The 20,238-nt window shown below is 55.9% G+C and overlaps 9 protein-coding genes and 1 non-coding gene across 10 annotated transcripts; 5 read left to right on the top strand and 5 right to left on the bottom strand.

Moving 5' to 3' along the window:
* Positions 1-2,613: 2,613 nt before the first annotated feature.
* GLOTRDRAFT_128698 (uncharacterized protein) lies at positions 2,614-3,032 on the top strand (the record flags this gene model as incomplete). Its single annotated transcript, XM_007867243.1, has 2 exons — positions 2,614-2,678; positions 2,735-3,032. 2 exons carry the CDS (start codon positions 2,614-2,616, stop codon positions 3,030-3,032), a joined length of 363 nt encoding a protein of 120 aa, XP_007865434.1.
* Positions 3,033-3,460: 428 nt separating this feature from the next.
* Positions 3,461-3,558, bottom strand: GLOTRDRAFT_t61. Its single transcript has one exon. It is a non-coding gene; the product is annotated as a tRNA-Pro (tRNA).
* A 54-nt stretch (positions 3,559-3,612) lies between these two features.
* On the bottom strand, positions 3,613-4,557 carry GLOTRDRAFT_60195 (Phox-like protein). Its single transcript, XM_007867242.1, has 5 exons — positions 4,315-4,557; positions 4,069-4,258; positions 3,990-4,018; positions 3,861-3,935; positions 3,613-3,809 (listed from the first exon to the last, which is right to left on the bottom strand). The coding sequence occupies exons 1-5, from the start codon at positions 4,480-4,482 to the stop codon at positions 3,639-3,641; spliced, it is 633 nt and encodes a 210-aa protein (XP_007865433.1). The 5' UTR covers positions 4,483-4,557; the 3' UTR covers positions 3,613-3,638.
* Positions 4,558-6,456: 1,899 nt separating this feature from the next.
* On the top strand, positions 6,457-8,193 carry GLOTRDRAFT_128696 (uncharacterized protein; the record flags this gene model as incomplete). The annotated part of the gene is made up of 1 exon (XM_007867241.1): positions 6,457-8,193. The coding sequence occupies one exon, from the start codon at positions 6,457-6,459 to the stop codon at positions 8,191-8,193; it is 1,737 nt and encodes a 578-aa protein (XP_007865432.1).
* Positions 8,194-8,565: 372 nt separating this feature from the next.
* GLOTRDRAFT_138403 (uncharacterized protein) lies at positions 8,566-9,834 on the top strand. Its single transcript, XM_007867240.1, has 5 exons — positions 8,566-8,728; positions 8,777-8,799; positions 8,857-8,979; positions 9,037-9,478; positions 9,532-9,834. The coding sequence occupies exons 1-5, from the start codon at positions 8,656-8,658 to the stop codon at positions 9,687-9,689; spliced, it is 819 nt and encodes a 272-aa protein (XP_007865431.1). The 5' UTR covers positions 8,566-8,655; the 3' UTR covers positions 9,690-9,834.
* Positions 9,835-10,114: 280 nt separating this feature from the next.
* GLOTRDRAFT_128694 (uncharacterized protein) lies at positions 10,115-11,580 on the bottom strand (the record flags this gene model as incomplete). Its single annotated transcript, XM_007867239.1, has 6 exons — positions 10,115-10,329; positions 10,390-10,704; positions 10,772-11,057; positions 11,139-11,291; positions 11,353-11,391; positions 11,458-11,580. 6 exons carry the CDS (start codon positions 11,578-11,580, stop codon positions 10,115-10,117), a joined length of 1,131 nt encoding a protein of 376 aa, XP_007865430.1.
* A 1,586-nt stretch (positions 11,581-13,166) lies between these two features.
* Positions 13,167-15,373, top strand: GLOTRDRAFT_128693 (uncharacterized protein; the record flags this gene model as incomplete). The annotated part of the gene is made up of 6 exons (XM_007867238.1): positions 13,167-13,319; positions 13,366-13,519; positions 13,568-13,695; positions 13,747-13,891; positions 13,942-14,526; positions 14,577-15,373. 6 exons carry the CDS (start codon positions 13,167-13,169, stop codon positions 15,371-15,373), a joined length of 1,962 nt encoding a protein of 653 aa, XP_007865429.1.
* A 270-nt stretch (positions 15,374-15,643) lies between these two features.
* GLOTRDRAFT_128692 (AICAR transformylase domain of bifunctional purine biosynthesis enzyme) lies at positions 15,644-16,072 on the bottom strand (the record flags this gene model as incomplete). Its single annotated transcript, XM_007867237.1, has 1 exon — positions 15,644-16,072. One exon carries the CDS (start codon positions 16,070-16,072, stop codon positions 15,644-15,646), a length of 429 nt encoding a protein of 142 aa, XP_007865428.1.
* A 637-nt stretch (positions 16,073-16,709) lies between these two features.
* GLOTRDRAFT_138402 (uncharacterized protein) lies at positions 16,710-18,926 on the bottom strand (the record flags this gene model as incomplete). The annotated part of the gene is made up of 4 exons (XM_007867236.1): positions 18,365-18,926; positions 18,109-18,297; positions 16,988-18,050; positions 16,710-16,924 (listed from the first exon to the last, which is right to left on the bottom strand). Exons 1-4 carry the CDS (start codon positions 18,485-18,487, stop codon positions 16,710-16,712), a joined length of 1,590 nt encoding a protein of 529 aa, XP_007865427.1. The 5' UTR covers positions 18,488-18,926.
* Positions 18,927-19,373: 447 nt separating this feature from the next.
* Positions 19,374-20,207, top strand: GLOTRDRAFT_128690 (uncharacterized protein; the record flags this gene model as incomplete). The annotated part of the gene is made up of 4 exons (XM_007867235.1): positions 19,374-19,391; positions 19,446-19,562; positions 19,615-20,056; positions 20,113-20,207. 4 exons carry the CDS (start codon positions 19,374-19,376, stop codon positions 20,205-20,207), a joined length of 672 nt encoding a protein of 223 aa, XP_007865426.1.
* Between the last annotated feature and the right edge of the window lie 31 nt (positions 20,208-20,238).

Genomic DNA, 20,238 nt, shown 5'->3' with positions numbered 1-20,238 from the left:
CCAGCAGCGGTAGACCTGCAGAACAGATCAGAACACTCAGTCATCAGTCATGTCACTAAACATACCTAGCAAGCATGACTCAGACTTGTCGCTCCAACAATCTGAGAACCTATGAATATGGGCACACAGTAACAGAGAGAAATGGCTTACCCACAACCAAGACATGTCGATACACGATGAGGGCCACTTCTAGGTCACATCAACCCCGCCGTACACGCGCTGTAGGAAGGTACTTAGGCGGTTTAAGGAGAGGCAACGGGTTCACAAAGAGAACTTACCCGCGGAGAGTTATAGTAGACGGCATGCCACCATTCAGAAGCATGTGAGGGCTGTGTAAGGGACTTAGTCGTGATACGAGGGAGAGGGGGGATGAGCGACGATGTCGAACTGCGGCGCGCTTTTAAGTCAAGTTCAAAGTCCGTCATGTTGAACTTAGCACGTGAGGCGACGCGCATCAGTCAGGCGCTGGTGGTTGCTCTGTTGCTAAGGGTATATATATAGAATGATAAGATAATCCTCTGGTAAGCGTATCTCAACAGGCGGTTGGCTTATCATAAATACAAGTCTGGTATTCGGCTGGTAATGCGATTGTAGACGTGCTAAAATAACTGGAATAAGTGCCAGCCACTACCAGCCGCGGGACAATTTGCTGATGGTGGGCCAGGACTACCCCGTCAACCGTGGCGACCTCTGCTACTTTATGTGCCTCCCTAACCTGCTCCTTCGCTCGAGTCATCCTAGACGTTCGGAGACTTTCCACCAGCAGCTCTGGTGCGAGACTTGTCTGAGTGGAACCTCACCGCTTCACCCTGACTGCACTTGCGATCAACACTTGCCAGTGACGTACAGGTGCCAAGCGGCACGTGATGATGGCGAGTAGAGTTCATCGGCAGGCAAGCCAGACGGACTGCTCATCGCAGACCGAACTCCTGGGCCTTCACGCAGGACTAGCCAGTTGATCCGATCGGTAGTCGTAGCTGCTATCAAGGAGCAGTATGTCACCTACGTGGCTCGAGGGCGCAATCCCTGCAGCGAGTATGGGAAACATAAGAGACTACTCTTCGAGGACCCGTGTACTGCGTTCGCAATCCTGTACCTGGCCAGATCGCAGATTCGTGGCGTCCTTCTCAGCAAACCCCGAGCGGGCCGTTTCATCGCATGTTCCCCAGCCAGGACCGCGGTAGACACGGTTGGAAATCTTCCAGTATTATCGAGACCCCACCGCTGATGGAGCTTTGACCCCGAATGCTACCCCGTCGACGGACCCGCTATCAGCTTCTGCCAGCTCGTATGACTTCCATATTTGCCCCTCTGTTGGACTTATCCCAGACGTCTGGAGACCTCTGGCTATTAGCCCTCGAACGAAGCAGCTTACCCGGCGACACGCTAGTGCGAATACCACTCGTTCCCTCTTGACTGTCCTTTGTGATTGGCCCGGTGACAAGCTCAAGCGTCTCAGGATGACCGGTCTCCGAAAGGATCCATAACCAAGTCAAGCGGGATTGAGGTTGCTCGTCGAAGACCGGATCGTCGGGAGAGCGTGCTCTCGCCTTACCCCTGTCATCTTTGCCTCAATACTATGACTGCGAAATTTTCTCGAAGAATCCAGGGACTGCCCATGGTCGGAACCTCGCCTTTCCTAGGTACAGAACAGTTCGAACGTCGAGGAGGCTGACAGAGCGAATTAACGGACCGCTAGAGAACGTGACTGCGCTTGTCTAATAGCATGAGGGCAATACGAGCACTCGCATATGCTCCCAGCAGCGGATGTGATTAGCCTGCGTTTTCTGGCGATAGACCTCGAGGAGAAATAGTGAGAGCAGGAGTTTCGAGGGTCGGCGATGAGCTCCAGTCCATGTCCAGAACGCTGCTGGCGAAGCCACATCGAAGACTCAGGCGAGGTTTCTCTACGGGAGTCTGGAACCAGTATCCCTGATAATGCTTACTGATGGATAAGCTACCAGTTTACTCAGCAATTGCCACAGAAGCGTCGCCTGTTTTGGGTAAATACGCGCTTGACCATCAGAGCCACACGTCGCGCGAAGCGCCTCCGGGTCAACCACCTCACACGTGCCCTGCTGCGCTTGCCACAATTCTCACCGGAACCATTTCCTCTCGGGACGCTCTGCCTCTTACCGTTCGACTCGAGCTGGAAACACCGCTCGAAAAATCCATTTCTACGGCTTTCAAGGTGGCGTTGTCGGTAATATTCATCCTCTACTAACCGGCGTCACAGAGGACAATGGTCCAGCCTGAATTGTACGCTTGAACTTACCATTCAATGTCGCCTCCCACCACGACCCTGGTGGCAGTGCCCACCTCCCATCACTCTCCTTTGTGCTTTATTCCCTAATCAACTTATCGATGAGTTCTTCCGCCTCCTGCTTCTCTTCTTCGTGACGGATCAATCACCCCTCCGCCTGGCGATGCCCACTTCCGTATGTGGCCCGCATACGGATTGTGGTGGGTATAAATACGGCTGGCCTCTTTATGCTTCTGGGGAGACTCAGTGTCGCTTTGACTCTCAGTCCGGTGCAGGATACCATATCCTCTCCTATACCCTGGCAAGCAAGCATCGTCGTTGGTCATCGTACTACCCCGGACTAAACCACCATGCTCAAAAACTACCCGCGCTACGCCGTGCAAACCGGCTATATCTCCAAGCCCCGGCCACTCTCGTAAGCCTCCCTCCCCTTCCATCGCGTGCCACCGAACCTAGCCTAACCTAACCCAGCGCGCGCCCGTCAAGAGGCCGCCCAGACGCGCCTCGCGCCCTCGAGAACCAGCGTGCTGATTCCCGGTCAAGGTCAAGGTCTCGCTCTCGCTCCCCCATACGCCCGCGCCTCCCCGCCTGGGTCTGGAAACGCCTCTTCCGCCGCAGCCGCAAGCCCGACATCCCCGCGCGGCCCACTCGCGTCTCCCTCCCCCCACCCGCACGTTCCAGCCTGCGCAGCCGCAACAGCGCCTCCCGCTCTTCAGGGTCGGAGCCCAATACCGCGGCGAAGAGAGTGACGTTCGTCGATCAGGAATGAGCTGAGAACTCGGATTCATCCGCGGGTATTCTGAAAGAGGTTGGCCGGGCGTGCCACCGGATGTGCACGCTCGTTATGACTGTTGTTCTTTGCGGGCTACTGTAGACTATGGAGGGTTGGACGATGCTTGGGTGATTACTGCTTGTCTATATATGGAGGTGTAATGTGTGGCTCTGTTGTATCCGTAACTTCTACCAAGGGTCATTCGGTTGAGCATCTGTATGTCTTTCAGGCCATGGGGAATCAGTTGAGATCGCGTGCACCACTTTAGATCTTCCATACGCCCCAATGGACTGCGCCAGCCGACGTAAAAAAAAAGAATTGCAGCAACCGCGAGTTGCCCTGCTGGCATGACCAGGAGTTGACGGTTGATTTTTCGACTAATCAAACGCCTCGATTCTCCGTAAAATATATGCACTAGTCCATAGGGGCTCAGCCGGGAATTGAACCCGGGACCTCTCGCATCTTCGGCTGCCACAGCCTGGAATAACCCGAAGCGAGAATCATACTACTAGACCACTGAGCCTTATTAGACTTTGTCGTTGTTAAGGTCAATATCTCCCAAGGCTCTCAACGCCTATCCCGATAACGCAAGTTCACTACACACTACTCCATAACCCATCTACCGACAGCTTTACAGCCTCCAATATCGGGATGCAGCAAAACAGCGGCCAGCCAGTGCTCTAGTAGTCTTCGTCGCTTATCAAGGAACGTCGGGCGGTACTTCGCGAGAGCGGATTTCGGCGGGAGCTGCGGGACAAGGTGGTGGAGGTTGCGCTGGACGAGAAAGGTTAGCAGTATGAATGAGGGGAAGTGGGGCAGACATACGGGGAGGGTGAGGAGGAGGTTGGTGTAGAGCTTTTCAAAATCTGAAAAGCGCTTGTGTGCGTGGATTACGGTGCCCTGCGCAGATCATTCAACACCAGCCCGGGGCATAGAACGGCTGTCAGGACTTACCTCCTTAGTTTTGATAACACAATCATACACTGAGGGAGACTGAGCCACCTCCATTGCGTATACAGGCGAGTGTACACACCGACATACGCGCCGCCTAATTTGTCGCCAACGCTTGTCCAGCCACTGATCTTCACGTCCCTTGCGAACGCCATGTTCTCTCCCACATGATCTTCCAACCATATGTCGTTCGAAAATACTGAAGGAGGCCGCGGACGCCGTTGTAGCGGTGACTCGGGAGGGGAAGAGTAAGCGGGTGGGCGTACGGGGACCTGCAGGGTGGCATGAGCCTCTTACATTCTACCACTGAATTTCGGGCTCGACTCACGTCGCAAAGCTCGTCATATAATCTGGACTCCTCTTCGACGTCTATTTTGTTCGGTATCAGGACCAAAAGACTTCGGCTATTCTTGAACGGATGGCTGGCGCTATCACGGACAGGCTGCGCTCGGAGATCGGGCATCGAGTCGGCGTGATGAACGGTCGAAGGAGCCATGAGACCAGAGAACACAAACAGAGCAAAGAAAGGAACGTGGGGGGTCCAAAGGACAATTATAAGCAAGCAGGCCAACGTCGCAGCCGTGGAGTGCGGACGAGGAACAGGCCAGAGACACCGCGATCGGTGGTCGGCCGCCATCATCGTGCTGACGTCAGCGTGTATCTCATTCCAAGTACCGGTCGACGAGTGCGCTCTCAAGGCGGCGAGGTCGGTCATGAGGGCGCCGTGGAAGGGCTTGTGGGGGCCTGTTGGTCCGCAGACAAGAACTGCGTAGCATTATGGTGAGCAGGAAAGCGATAAAGTTGAAGCCGTCCAAGTTATCCGAAGAGCTCTCTATTACTTAGTACAATAGATCCCCTGAGTTGCTCAAGATCTGCAGAAAAGCTGGAGACATTTAATATACTATAGCATTTGGGTAGTTTTGCAAAGCTCTCTGTAAATCGACGTGTTGCGCTCAGTTCGCTGGCTCTTGCGTCAGGTTTTTTTCATGGCATCGTGTAGCACACTTCTATGTACCTAACTGTGATTTTTTTGTATTTTAATACGTGGTGTAGAGGATGCTGGACAGATGCCGGGGTGTGCAGGGTGTTTTGCAAAAGTTTGTTACGCGTGACATCCCCGCGAGATCCATCACGTTTTTGTCACGATCCGCCTCTCGAGGTTTTGCAAAACAGCATCGCTATAGCTACATCCTTGATCTCTTCACACTCGGGCTGCTTGAGTAGCTCAATGTATGGTACACCAGTATAGTCCAAACAAAATCCCGGCAAAAAACCATGGAATGGGTACCAGATCTAGGGTTCACACGGTCTGTAGGCAGTTGCAAACACCCTCCTCTTCCTCCCTCTCCATGACCACTCGATATTTCCATAAATCAACTTGACAGAGGGTATCTACTAGTCTATATCTACATGTCTAAAAAGTCTCTGAATTTTTTTATTTGGTATAGAGCTCTCTCTAGGGGCTGCGGTAGTTTTGCAAATTTTGCAAAACTACCCAAATGATAGTTTAGGGGATTTTCTACTTGTCATGCTCTAATCTGAATCATGTGCAATTCGTGCGGGTTATTCAGCCACAAACATATCCCAATATGGATTTACTACTTCCATCTGTGGTGGACTTTCACATGGTTTAGGAGATCCCAATACTTCGATATTGGGGTCCCTTTTTCGTTATCTCGTTTCTGTCCCTCGCTCAACTTATAAGCCAACGATTCAACGCTCGTGTAAGTTACCGCCTCTTTTTCTTTATCCCATTGTCATATTTTCGCAATCCTATCGCTGGTCCCGAGCTACCGCCTGACTCTTGAATGCTGTGAGAGTTGACCGTCTAATTCCATTTGCATTCAATTCACCACTGGATCCAGCACTGGGCATGATAGGCATCTTTATTATGGCTTTGCCAGCGATTCGCTTGAGCAGCGCCAGGGGCTCGCCAAACCTTCGACAGTTACGCCATCGACTTGAATTGGGTGCCCGCGTATGTTCTGCAAATCACCTCCACAATACTCTCAAAGTCATCTGTTTCTGCATTCTACGTATATTTCTCTCATATCATATCACCTTCACAAGCGGGGTTGAGAGGCCTACTGTATACGTCGCCTCGTCGCCACGGGACCCGCCATTTTCCCAGCTACACCATCATCGTGATGACGTCAGATCTTAGACTCTCCAGTTGACTGTGTCCTGCTCGAGTTCCTTGCTCTCGCTGTTAAACGTTAAACATTGAAAGGCTCTCTGCGGCAACTCTTGAATCTGTCTGGTATCTAAACTGCGTACCGAGCGGATGAATGGAATGAAAGGTGGCTACACGTGTGCGAGCTGCGCGGGGCCGTCTCCCCAGAACTGCTTTGTGCATGGTCTTCTGCTCCTGACCACGTTGGCCCAGCGTCCTTAAAGACGCGGTACGGGCTGCCTCTTGTCCTCGTAGACTGGCTCTACCTTTGCTCTCTCGCAATACAGTAACACTGGTATGTCCGACTTTATCGAGTATCGCAACCAGGACGCGCGGCTGGAACCCGCGTACCCCCGCCAGGCGGAGAGCTACGCCTCCGACGCCTACTCCCACCAACACAGGCCGTCCAACTCGAAGCACTCGCGGCGCACCCAAGCCAGCTACGCGAGCAACGGCACATGGATTCCCTACCCCGATTACCCGCCCGCACCGACGCCCTACCGCGCGCACTCGCCCGGTCCTGCGTCGCGCGACACCCAGGCGAGCTTCGGCACCACCTGGGACGCAAATCCCCAGCAGTACCCTCCCCCTCCTGATGCCATTCGCCCGCCGTCGCCCGCAATGACAACCCGGACAAGAGGCCAGCGGTCCGAGACTGGGGAGCCCGAGTTCGAGTACATGTCCGCAGAAGCGGACCCGGAGATGCAGCACGCAGAGACGGTCGAGGAGGTCGACGAGATCGGAGACGTGATGGGACTCCCGCCGGACGACGGACACGGTAAGAGCGGCAAGAAGCGCTTCGTGGGCGGCTTTGTCTCTGGCCTGAAGAAGCTGCCCAGGGCGGTGCTCTGGGGCCGCAAGCACGCTGCGGAGGAAGAGCCACCATTCCGGACGACCTTTCCCCAGTTCGAGCCCACGCCGCATATCAGCAGCAGCTTCGTGCAGATGGACGTGCCGGTGCCCTCAGAGCCGCGCATGCCCACGCCCGCTCTGTCCAAGCATTCGTCACACCGCTCTCGTGTCGAAGGCAACGGCAATGCCGCGTCCTCGTACGCCCACGGCGACACCGACTCTACCGCCGTCCACCGGGACGCCGGGCCAAGTCGCATAGTGACAGCTACCACACCCGCCCCCCTCGACCTCGCCTCGCCGAATCTGCGCCCGACGTCCGACTACGACAAGATGCCCACTCCCCCGCGCACACCGACCGCGCCGTCGATCACCTCGTACCTCACGCGTGTGCACCGTTTCCTGAAAGAGCTGAGCAACTTGCCCTGGGTTGCGTCTGCGACGGGACGCGTCGCAGCGGACTACTTTCCCGGCGAGAACCCGCGCAGCAGATACCTCTACCCGCGCTACCGCGAGCGCGAGGCCAACCGGACGTGGTACACGAGCAAGCACAAGGACGTCGACCTCCTCAGCGGCGAGCGCGACGTCAACTCGCGGCGCACGACGCGCACCACCACCGACACGCGCTACCGCGACCGCGACCGCGAGCCCGCCCACCACCGCTCGCGCACGCACCGCTCGAACACGACGTCGCAGGCGAACCCGCACCGCCGCCCGCGCCGCGCCACGCGGTCGTACACGCTGTCGCACCCGAACACGCGCTCGTTCGCGTCGGGCTCGTACACGCTCTCGCGCGCGACGAGCCCCGGCGGCGTGCCGGTGCCGCCGCTGCCGACGATCGCCTCGCCCACCGCGTCGCACCTCGCGTTCATGGACCCGCAGCGCTACGCGCAGGTGTCGTACCCGTACGGGTACACCTACTCGCCGACGTCGCCGCAGCCGATGTATCTCATTCCGGGGCCAAGCCCGCCCAGGCAGGATGGGCAGGCGCAGGACGGGTCTCAGCAGGGACAAGGGCAGGCGCCGGTGCCGGTGCAGCCCGCGATGCCGGTGTACCTCGTTGCTGGGCTGCCACCTGGGGCTGTGGGTGCACCGCCAGGTTTTGTGTCTACGAGTCCAAGGCAGCATGTGAGGAGCGGGACGCCGACTCCGAGGGGTGGCAGTCCCAAATCCGTGCAGGGATAGGTTGCTTTGTGGTAATTTATTGGGACTTGGTTGCGGGTATATTGCGACGAGTATGTATCGCTGTCCGATCGTACAGCAAGAGGTATATTATACTGGCAGGACGAGATGCACTGATGCCGACGGTCGGGGATTAACGGGTTTGGCTGGGGCCTGATTCCCGCGAGAGGCAGTTAGGCGTCAAAATTCTCTAAAACCAGATGCTTCTGAACGCAAGGAGTGGTATAACAGCGAGTACGATACAGATTTCGTGTGGGTTTCGTATGCTCCATTGACTAAAAGTCTTATCCCGAGCGAGCCCTTCCATTCTGGGTGAATATTGGGGTACGGTCAGGTGACCTCATAAAACGCGTCTGTCGACCGAGCCACTGCCTCGCGGTCTATCGTTCTATTTGATTATCAGTACTCTTACCAGCCATCAAGCTGGAACCTGCAGCTTAGTGCACTGCGAAAGGCCCCTCTACTATGGCCCCTCAATCCGCGAAACCTGAATGCTGGCGTTGCTTCCAAGTGCCGGAGAAGATATTTAAATGCTCACGTACGTATGGTATGCCATCTACATGTCCATTCTCTGACAGCCGTGCAGGTTGCAAAACTGCCATATATTGCGTACGTGTATGAATAGCATGTCAAGTGCCGTTTTTTCTTGGTTGACTATAGAACCAGGGGAAGGAATGCCAGAAAGCGCACTGGCAATTGCACAAAGACGCGTGTGCAATCGAGGCGGAAATGGGAAACGTCGAGGGTGACATAGGCCAGCTAGTGAAGCAAATGCGCAAATGGGCCGTTGTACGTTTCCTCTATACGTCCTTTCTTGCTTCCGCTCACCGTCCGCGCGCGTCCCAGATCCACCGCGGCGTCATCGACCTCGCCGTCTCGCACGCCCTGCAAGTCGAAGCCTTCCCGGACCGCATCTTCACGCACTACCTCATGCTCACCCTGAAGCACCACCCCTCCGCGAAGCCCGCCTCCCGCTTCTCCGTCTTCTCCGCGGCGATCCTCCCGCTCCCGCCGCTCGAGCTGCGCCCGCCGTACGTGCGCGCGCAGGTCGCCGACATCGTCGACAAGGGCGGGCTCGGCATCGCGTACTGCTCGCTCGTATGCGGGGCCGCGCAGGTCCCGCACGGCGCGGCGGTCATGGGAAGGTTCGAGACGCGCGTGCTCCTCCGGAATTGGCTGGACATCCTGAAGGACGTCACGGAGGGACGCGTCAAGGTGGATGACGTGCGCCAGCTCACGTGGATAAAGCCTCGGATAACGGACAAATTCTTGGATAAGGAGGAGAAGTGTGAGTCTGCCAGGCTGCGCCTCTTGCAGGAGGATACTCATGCCCTCGCGCAGACGGTGCTATTAACTGGTCCAGGAGTGGTATCTCGGGCGAGATTTTATCCAAGGCCGATCCCAACTTCCGCGAGCCATTACCGGACTCCTTTTGCAAGAGCACGCAAAGGATAGTACAGTTGATAGAGTCTGGGGCTATACCCCCTTGTCCCACATGATTTGTGGGTACAATTGTCTCTTGCCTTCATGACCATCGAATGGTACCAGATGGGACCCTATATCATGTATATACCTCCGGAGCGTCTTGTATCCATACCCTCATGTACTCCATCGTGTAATTGTTCTTCGAACTATATATCAGCAGTAGATCTTGATAGATGTACAATGCACAAGAAGGTCTCCCTCCACTGAGAGCATGAAGGACGCACGGCGTCCCATTCATCACAGCTACGTACACAGTACATACAAGAGAGCATTGTAACTATCGATACAGATAAAAACATGAACCAAATAGCCGTATCGTACACTCTCCAGCAAAGCCTCAAGCCTCGTCAAAACAAATCGACCACAGGCCGACCACCCACCCACATCAGCTCAACCAATACGGTGGGCTCATCTCATCCAAGGGACGGGGCAAGGGAACTCAGTTCCCCGACCCCGTCAGCCCGCCTTGCGCGCCCGTCGCCGCGATCCTTGCGAGCGCGTCCGCGGGCGTCGTGCACGTGATACTCGTGCCCGCGCTGTTCACGAGCGTGAGCGCGGCGCACGTCAGGCCCGCGGCAGTGTTGCACGCCGTCGTCACGTACTTGCCGCCGACGCACTGCGCGAAGCTGCTGCCGATGCACGCGTTGTCGCCCTCTAATCGCGATGAGTATTCCAGTAGGAAGACAAGGGGGGGGGAGGGAACGGGGAACGCACCGTTGCACGACGAGTCGGCGGTGAGGGTTGGGAACTTCGCGTTCAGCTGCTGCGCCGCCTGGCCGTTGGCGAGCTGGAAGCTGCCGCCGCTGCTGGAAGACGCAGTGGAGGCAGCGGCAGAGGCAGTGACGGATGCAGCGGCGCTCTCCGAAGCGGCAGCTGTGCTAGATGCAGCCACGCTAGCAGTGGCAGCGGCAGCGGCACTTTCAGTAGCAGAGGCAGCTACACTCTCAGAGGCGGCTGCACTGTCGGTAGCGGAGGCAGCAGCGCTAGCAGTAGCAGAGGCAGCATCGCTCGCGCTCCCTGTCTCCTCGCCTTCATGTCCGTCGTTACAGTCCTGCAGTCGCACTACTAGCGGCGCTACCCGCTGCACTAGCCGTACTCGTCGAGATACCACTTGCAGAAGCCGTCGAGTGACCCACGCCCGGGTCGGACGTGACATCCGTGAGCTGGCTCCCGTCCGCAATGGGGCCAGACGGGTTCGCGGGGCACGAGCCTACAGAGCTCAGTGGGGCGCCCATGCCGAAGGGGATCATGCCGTTCGCGCCGACCTGGAGGCCGCCAACGAAGGTCGTCTTGTCGGCGGACGGGTACTGGCACTGGTAGAGCCCGTTTAGCTCGGTGTTCTTCGGGGCTTGTTGGCAGTACGGGACGCCCTGCGACGTCGGCTGTATTTAATATTCTCATCAGGAAAAAATCAAAGAGGTGGCTGGGTTAGAATGGGAGGGCAGAGAGGAAACGGCACGCACAGAGTTGCGCGGCTGCTGCGCGAAGATCTGCGCGAACTTGACCATGTCGGCGTCGCTGTTGAGCTGCTTGGCAAGGTCGACCATCGCGTCGGCCGCGTTCTGCTGGTCGCAGGGCCCCGCGGCTGCGAGGAGGGTGCCATGTCGACGTCGTTGCTGAGCTGCTTGGCAAGGTCAACCTTCGTGTGGGCCGCGTTCTGGTGGTCGCAGGGCTCACCGCGTTGGGGTTGCATTGCTGGCCGCCGCCTACTGCGTTCTGCTCGCATATGAATCGGGAGTGAGTATTTCGGAGGGCGTGGGTCGTAAGACAAGGAGAACGTACGGAAGCGGCTTCCCACTTTGTCGTAGAGTGGGAGATTACCTGTGCGATGCGCTTCGTGAAGGGCAGCGCGCTCGCACTGGAGGCTACGGAGAGCATAAGTACGAATGCAGTGACTTTAACCATGGCGGTTGTCGGAAAAATCAGAAAAGCATGATATTGCTATACAATGCCAGATAATGCACTGATAAGTCAATCAGGTTTGAGGAGAGTTATCGGGTTCAGAAATGGTCGAAAAGCGCGAATAAGCCTCCGTCAGGCTGATCAGGCCTGACGGGGGTTACAAGCCATTATAAGGCATGATAAGCCCGGATAAGGCCATGGGTCCCAGAAATGAGAAAAAGAGGAGCCTCTCACGCCACCCGATGGTCATCGACACCACTATCTAAGACGTCACTTTAATACAGGTACTTGGACTTTGATTCGAACGAGCGGCCTTGAGTTGAACGATGATGATATATGTAAAGACTAATGATATAACTACTACACTACGCAACAATAGCTGTGTGAGTCTCACATTGGTATATATATATCATACATACTGCCTTACCGGGCGACTCGTAATTACCGTCGTTCGCGCTCACGTCCTCTGACGTACGGCTCTTGTAGATTTCGCCATAACTTTAGACTTAGACTATAATGCTACCGTAGTCAACATGCCACCTTCAAAACACTCAATCCGTGTAAGGCTACGACCGTATTTCAAGATGTTTCCGACAGGATCTACTACAGAATTCCTGTGATATTACAGCACCACCAGAAGCCCCTACCTAATCCAAACCTGACAACACCTGATAAGGGCTTATCAGCCTTGAAACATAACATTATAATGCCTGATCAGTCCGTCAGGTTCTGTCAGGGCTTATCAGTCTTTTCCAGATTTTCCGACAGTAGGCCCAACTCGCACCTCAGCCACGTCGCCCCGATGTCCTGGCTGAGGATGGTGATCCGCAGTGTCGCCACCCAAAAGTCAGGCCAAGGGGTGCCGAATCAGGAGGGCTTCGGCCTCCATAATAAAAACGAAGTTAACGCTTTTACTTACTAGTTCAGCTACTACTAAGTTACATAGTAAGTAGGGGATCGGGAGTGACTCAATATCACGTGCCCAAGTGACATGTCACTGTTGAATTGCAGCAGGACCCCTGAAAGTACCAATGGAGGTTAGATACCAGAGGACCTGATTTCCTTCATTTTTACCGGGACCGAATTTCGCGTAATTTGGCTGTTTTTACCGGGACGCGATACCAACCTAGCCGTGTGGCTCGAGATTTACCGGGACCCAGATATCCAACCTCTGAATTTTGATCTGGTCACAAGGGTTTTTCTTAGCCAAATTTGATCAAAATAAGGCATTATCCGCTACAATATGCCATATATAGGCCCAATGTTGCCAGAACAGTGCAATCTCAGCTCAAATATTTATTGGGGCAAATTGTGGCTGCACAAGCCAGTGATTGAGTGCCGGGAGAAGCCGGGTATATACCACAATGGTATCTGACCTTGGATATTGAGCCTCAATTCTACCGGGACTAAAGTATCCGGCCTCTTGGGCGCTTCGCCACATTTTACCGCAACCGTATCTAACATACGGCCTCCAGACCTCACTTTTTTACGGAATTGGTATCTAACCTCCATCGGTATTTTCAGGGGTCCTATTGCAGCACGTTAATCCAACGTCCTGTCTGAGGCTGTCTCAACTTTCTTCCACAGCCATGCCTGAAATATGTCTCAACGTTCTATCCATACACCCCACCGAAAGCTCACAAGTCTTTGAAATCTCGGTTGATGATGCACTGCCAACATCAAAATTAAAAAGTGCTATCGAAAACCATCTCCGGTGGCCCGAATCAACCCACTTATGGATGGTGCGTGTCATGTACTTACCTGTCCTCCAGGCTCATGCCTTCTTAGGCACCTCCTGGTATTTACTGTGAGCTTGGCGTGGTCCGCAAACAACATGCTTCAAGTTACCCGCGAGATACTCCTCTGGATGATGTACCACGCAAGTGGATTACGAAGGCTCGGGCCCGTAGCGAAGAAGAGCTTCATTTTATTGCCATCTCACGTGAGGATATGGGCAACTGAGAAGTCTCGATATGCTGACGCCGTGCAGTTGAGCCCTTCATCTTCAGATTGTACAACATGCAAACAGGCACAATCACTTCATGCGAAGCTCGCCTCAATGCTCAAGACCCAATTCGGCTGTTCGTCGGGGATGCATCAGATACAAAAGTCTACAAGGTACTATACCAATACCCACACTATCGCATCACAGCTGATACGACTCCGAAGCTGCCCCCTGAGTATCGAAGCCAAGATGCTGATCTAAGCACCTTGGACCTTACCAAACTCACCGAGGTCCGGATGGGGGATCTCCTCTGCGACCACTACCCATGGGGTCCCTTGAGTCATGAAGTCCAGTTTGTGATTGCCCCCCGTGAGTTGTGCGATGTAAGCACCAGTCCGCAGACTCTAACCTTTTGGCAGCTCCAAAGCAGCATTCTTCGGAAGACGGGGATGTTCTTGGTGACTTGCCGTCCCTCCGTGACGAACGAATGGAATTTTTCGAATCTCATCCAATGAAGCCGCCTTCATCGGAGACCGTGGAAGGCTCATGTGAAGCAATGGAAACGGGGCGACCCTTGGATACCACAGTACCGGCGTCCCTATTCGACAAGATATTGTTCGAACTGCATCACGATTTGTCGAGTGCTACGCCGAGCGATACTGACTGGGAAGTCTTCTATGAGCTGCGGCGAGTGATGAAAGGGATTTTCACGAAAGAGCTGTTTCGCCGGAATGCCTTTCATACAATCTTGCAGCAAGTTTTGCCAGATCTCCCTCGTCCGGGCCGGATCGGTCCCTATGAAACTGATGGCGATATGTGCGTGCCCATGAGCGGCGCACGTTTCATTTACTGGATCGACGAGATCAAGAACGAACTGGTAAAAATCCACACTGAACCCCATGTCCAAGCAGCCCGTTGTTATCTTGAACATTGTCGAGAATGTACCTTGAAGGGAATGGATTTAGTTCATTTTAATTTCCCCGCAATATTGATCTGTCAGATTGGTAATGGCTCATGCGTCTTGCACTCCTTGCCTGTCTGACTCTGTTTACAGGAACATTGATGATCATTTCCGTCGCCGTCTTAACGTCCAAACCTTTTGTGCAGCAGCTTGCCACTGTCTCATTGAACGCGCATAATACCGATATACAACAGATGGAGGCCGGTGCACGCGCCATCGCGGCGCTGCGCATTGCTGCTGCGTCCTTATCGGCACAATACCCATCACTCTTGGAGGACCGTTCTCGGCAGCCAAAATACCCCTTCCCGCGCTCGTTCATCCTGGACGGAACGATCGTCAACTTCACCTACGTCAAAGCTCTGTACCCGCAGAAACGGCTGTATCGTGCTGACTGCGAGTATGAAGGTTCGCCGCGGAAGGTTATTGTCAAGTACACGCTGCGCTACTCGCGACAAGCACACGTTCGCGCCGTCGCCCTAGGATTCGCCCCGCGCCTATTGGATGTCCAGGAATTCTACCAGTGGTATATGGTCGTTATGGAGGACGTCTCTGCAGACTACACGCCTTTGTATGCATGGCAGGGAAAGACGGAGGAGCTCGAGGAGCCGGTGAGGGAGGTCGTTGACAAGCTCCATAACGACGGGTTTGTCCACGGCGACGTGCGAGACGTCAACATCCTCGTTCGCAATGCCGCGTCGGATGGCCAGCCTAGGATTCTGCTGGTCGACTGGGATTGGGCTGGGCGAGAAGGCGAGGTCCGCTACCCGCGAAACATCAGCCCGGACATTCCTCGACACCAGGATGCCGTCGCTGGTGCCATAATCAAGAGATCTCACGATGTGAAGATGGTCGATGACCTTTTTCCGAAGACCCATCCACAGGACTCATAGACTTTGCATTGTATACTACCAGTCTAACAGGTAATCCATATCCTTGCCGTTCACAAGAGCAATCCACGCACCTGAGTACCAAGTGTGACAGGCATAAAATCTCATGGCTGGCCGCATGCACAACCGTATGCCCGGGGTCCGAAGACCACAACAGTCTCAAAGCCAATAGGCACCCTGCCGCTGCACACATATACACTTTGCGAGTTCGAGTAGCCACATTGTTAATGGTTGAACAATCGCAGCAAAGTATGCGCAAACACCATCCCGTGTTCAACGTTCATGCAGGGCCCTGACACACTCCGCATCCATCACGCTCCCCCCAGGCGCAGCGAGGTACCTCACGCCGCTCCTCCTCGCACGATGCACATTATCCGGGAACGGAAAGAACGCGTCGCTCGAGCACGCCGCGCCATCCAGCTTCGCGATCCACTCCTGCCGCTCCTCCTCCTCGAGCGGCTCCGGCACCTGCTCGAACAGGCTCTCCCACTGCGCCCGCTCGCCGCCCTCGAGCCGCTCTGGCTCGCCGTCACGAACAGGTCGATCGCCTTCGCCTTGTCTGCGCGCTTCGTGTGCCCCTCTTGACCGGCAGCGCGAGCACGCGCGCGTGGTGCCGCACTGGTAGCCACCACGCGTCCGCCTTGCTGCCCGCGAGGCGCGTGCAGCGGATGCGCGACTGCTGGCCCGCCCCGAGCGCCCCATTGCGCGCGTACGCGACGTTACTGGACTGCGTGTACTTGCTATAAGTTGGTCCAAATGCGCTATCTCAGGCGCGATCCTGTTCAAAACGGATCTCAACTTTCCCCGAGCCGTTACCGGGATCTTTTCGTAAAAGCACCCAAAGGACTGTAGAGTTGGTCGGATCCGGTGCTATATTTCCTTGTGTCCGATTGTCTATTACCAGTCATCCTTGGTGGTACTATGAGGAACCGCTCACTCATTCATGATACCTCCGGAGCATCTTGTATCCATACCCTCGTGTACTGCATCGGAATCCATTGTTCTTCATCTGTATGATGATTATTTGGTAGAATCCACGCTTCCTTGTCTCACAACATGCTGCGATGGATGGACGACACACAAGCTAGATCAGGTCCGACAGAACATGAAGGACGCACGGCGTCGAATTCATCAAAGCTACGTACACAGTACATACAAGAGAGCATCGTAACTATCGATACAGAGAAAAACACGAACCGAATACACATCTCGTACACTCTCCAGCGCAAAGCCGCAGGCCTCAAGCCTCACAACAAATCGACCACAGGCCGACCACCCACCCGCATCAGCTCAACCAACACGGTGGGCTCATCTCATCCAAGGAACCGGGCCAGGTAACTCAGTTCCCCGACCCCGTCAGCCCGCCCTGCGCGCCCGTCGCCGCGATCCGCGCGAGCGCGTCCGCGGGCGTCGTGCACGTGATGCTTGTGCCCGCGCTGTTCACGAGCGGGAGCGCGGCGCACGTCAGGCCCGCGGCGGTGTTGCACTCCGTCGTCACGTACTTGCCGCCGACGCACTGCGCGAAGCTGCTGCCGATGCAGGCATTGTCGCCCTCTACGAAGATGAAAATGTGAGTCCTAGTAAGGAGGGGAAGGGAGAGGGAGAGGAAACACGTACCGTTGCACGACGAGTCGGCGGTGAGGGTTTGGAACTTCGCGTTCAGCTGCTGCGCGGCCTGGCCGTTGGCGAGCTGGAAGCTGCCGCCGCTGCTGGAAGACGCAGTGGAGGCAGCGGCAGAGGCAGTGACGGATGCAGCGGCGCTCTCCGAAGCGGCAGCTGTGCTAGATGCAGCCACGCTAGCAGTGGCAGCGGCAGCGGCACTTTCAGTAGCAGAGGCAGCTACACTCTCAGAGGCGGCTGCACTCCCGGTAGCGGAGGCAGCAGCGCTAGCAGTAGCAGAGGCGGCACCGCTCGCAGTACCCGTCTCCTCGCCGTCATCTCCATCGTCGCAGCCGTCCGTCTCAGAGGGCTCCGAGGCGGACGCGGATTCAGTTGCTGAGGCAGCTGCAGTTTCGGAAGCCAATGCACTCTCGGAAGCGACAGCTGTAGCAGACGCAGCAGCGGTCTCTGTGGCAGAAGCAGCAGCAGTCTCAGTAGCAGAAGAGACAGCAGCGCTACTGGTTTCCTCGCCGTCATCCCCGTCGTCACAGTCGTCTGTCTCCGTCGGCTCCGAAGCGGAAGCCGACCCCGTCGCGGATGCCTGCACGCCCAGGTTGGCGCCAGTAGCAGCGGCAGCAGTGGACGTCTCCTCGTCGTCGTCCCCGTCGTCGCAGTCGTCGGTGGGCGCGGATGTGGCAGAGGATGCGGTTGCAGACGCGACACTCGACACCTCAGCTGCAGCAGCCGTACTCGACACGCCCTCACTGACCGCGCTACCCGCTGCACTGGCCGTACTTGTCGAGTTACCACCTGCACTCGCCGTCGAGTTACCCACACCCGGGTCGCTCGTGATATCCGTGAGCTGGCTCCCGTCCGCAATGGGGCCAGACGGGTTCGCGGGGCACGAGCCGGCGGGGTTGAGCGGGGCGTTCATGCCGAAGGGGATCGTGCCGTTCGCGCCGACCTGGAGCCCGCCAACGAAGGTCGTCTTGTCGGCGGACTGGTATTGGCACTGGTAGAGCCCGTTGAGCTCGGCGTTCTTCGGGGCTTGCTGGCAGTACGGGACGCTCTGCGATGTCGGCTGCATCGCGTAGGGAATATGTTAGTGTGGGGAGTGAAAGGAAGGGCGAGGGACGCACGGAGTTGCGCGGCTGCTGCGCGAAGATCTGCGCAAATTTGATCATGTCGGCGTCGTTGTTGAGCTGCTTGGCGAGGTCGACCATCGTGTCGGCCGCGTTCTGCTGGTCGCAGGGCCCCGCAGCGGCGAGGAGGGTGCTGAAGGCGCTCACCGAGGTGGGATTGCATTGCTGGCCGCCGCCTGCTGCGTTCTGCTCGCATATAAAATTGAGAGTTAGTATTTCAGAGGCAATGGGTCGCAAGGCAAGGAGAACGTACGCAAGCGGCTTCCCATTTTGTTGTAGAGTCGGAGATGACCTGTGCGATGCGCTTCGTAAAGGGCAACGCGCTCGCACCGCAGGCTACGGAGAGCGCAAGCACAACTGCAGTAACTTTGACCATGATTGCGGTTGGAGTGGTAGTAGATCCTATAGAATCCTCTCCCGTTCGGCAAAGAATGTCAGGCTAGTCGATCAGTACTAAAACCGCGACTGCGAAGAAAGAATGGGGTGTCGTGAAGGACAGTGGTGAGCGCTGCTCAGGCGGGGGACGTGGCGGGAGGAGGAAAGGGAAGATTGTTTGGATGATGAGAACGGTTCGAGTTTTGGGTGTATATATAGGAGATGAGCCGGGAATGGAACAATGCGAGAATCGAGAACCGTGGAGCTGCTTTGGCTTTTACGGTACATGATATATTTAGAGCCGGGTCCCGATATACAGCAGTTCGCTGATCCAGCAGTATTTCGTCAATAACAGTTGGAGATGAGATGGGTTCTCCCGCAATTGTGCGGTATGTTTTCTGACATATGGAAGACGTGGATGGCCGGGATACGGACGGGATGGATGGGTTTGTGGGATTGCTATTCTGCCCGCGAAGTCCCGAGTCTATTTTAGGTTTTGACTGCGCTTTCGGAGTTGATCCGAGATCTTGTCGTTTTGATCAATCCACGTTGCGTAAACGCGGATTCCAGCGAGATCACTCACGTGACGCCGGCGCGACTCGATCTCGAACTGGGCCGAGCGCGTCGGACGCGTCTTGTCAGAGCTACGGTCGCAGGCCTACCGTCACTCGTTCCCCATAAACATTTTTGGTAATACTTTTACTTACTTGTAATTCTTACTCTCTCTTTCATGGCTCCTCGACCCACGAAACCCGAATGCTGGCGGTGCTTCCAAGTGCCCGAGAAAATACTCAGGTGTTCCCGTATGTTCCTCCTCTCCATAGCTACTGCACAGCCGTTACTTACGCATGAGTCGGCCTTGATCATGGCACAATATTACAGGCTGCATGACTGCCATCTACTGTGTACGCACCCGAGATACTTGCTCCGCGTGATAAACTAACCGGCGTGGTATACAGGGAAAGGAATGCTACAGGAAACACTGGAGGCTCCACAGAGACGCCTGCAAAGTCGAGGCCGAAATTCGAAAGAGCGAGCAAGGTCAGCTCGTTGCCGAAATTCGCAAATGGGCACTCGTTCGTCTTGCAACTTTCCATCTTCTTCCAAACACTCACCTTCTCTTCATAGATCCATCGCGGCATCCTCGATCTCGCCACCACGCACGCGCTCCAACTTGACGTCTTCCCTGCACGCATCCACACCCACTTCCTCTCACTCGCCCTGTCCCGCCCGTCTTGTTCGTTCCCCCCGACCTCGCCCGCATTCACGATCGCCGCCGCAACCATCCTCCCCCTGCCCCTCCCTGCTGCTCCGGCGCTGAAAGCCCAGACCGCCGAGATCATAAAGCGCGGCGGGCTCGGCGTCGCGCAGTGCGTGCTGACCTGCGGGGACGCCCGCGTCCCCGATGCGTGCGCGGTCCTCGAGCGCCCACGAACAAGGGTCGTGCTGACGAACTGGAAGGACTTGCTTAAGGGCGTGGTAGAGGGGACAGTGCGGGAGGAGGAGCTGGCCCCGCTGGGCCTAGTCAAGTATCGGATTACCGCGCGCCTCCTGGACCGCAAGGACAAATGTGCGTTCTATGGCACTTCTCGTGGTTGATGCGCTGAAATGGAAGTGAGTGTGTAGATGCTGCGATTACTTGGTCCAACGGCCGAGTTACCGGGCATACCTTGTCGAAGATGGACGGTGCCTTCTGCCAGCCCTTGCCTACCAGACTATAAGCTCTTCTTTGTCCACTAAAGTCCTGCATAT

This window comes from Gloeophyllum trabeum, assembly GCF_000344685.1.
Source record: "Gloeophyllum trabeum ATCC 11539 unplaced genomic scaffold GLOTRscaffold_00005, whole genome shotgun sequence".
Classification (NCBI taxonomy): Eukaryota; Fungi; Basidiomycota; class Agaricomycetes; order Gloeophyllales; family Gloeophyllaceae; genus Gloeophyllum; species Gloeophyllum trabeum.
Note: the sequence above shows the minus strand (reverse complement) of the source record. Positions and strands in the feature narration are given on the sequence as shown.

What these genes read in the sequence shown, in the direction of transcription:
- GLOTRDRAFT_60195 (XM_007867242.1), bottom strand. Translation starts at nt 4,482, where the DNA reads ATGGCTCCTTCGACCGTTCATCACGCCGACTCGATGCCCGATCTCCGA. An exon ending in ATTAGGCGGCGCGTATGTCG is followed by an intron (nt 4,019 to 4,068) that starts GTGTGTACACTC and finishes AGTCTCCCTCAG; the next exon opens with TGTATGATTGTGTTATCAAA. An exon ending in GTGTTATCAAAACTAAGGAG is followed by an intron (nt 3,936 to 3,989) that starts GTAAGTCCTGAC and finishes TGATCTGCGCAG; the next exon opens with GGCACCGTAATCCACGCACA.
- GLOTRDRAFT_138403 (XM_007867240.1), top strand. Translation starts at nt 8,656, where the DNA reads ATGGCCCCTCAATCCGCGAAACCTGAATGCTGGCGTTGCTTCCAAGTG. An exon ending in GCAAAACTGCCATATATTGC is followed by an intron (nt 8,800 to 8,856) that starts GTACGTGTATGA and finishes CTATAGAACCAG; the next exon opens with GGGAAGGAATGCCAGAAAGC. An exon ending in CTTGGATAAGGAGGAGAAGT is followed by an intron (nt 9,479 to 9,531) that starts GTGAGTCTGCCA and finishes GCCCTCGCGCAG; the next exon opens with ACGGTGCTATTAACTGGTCC.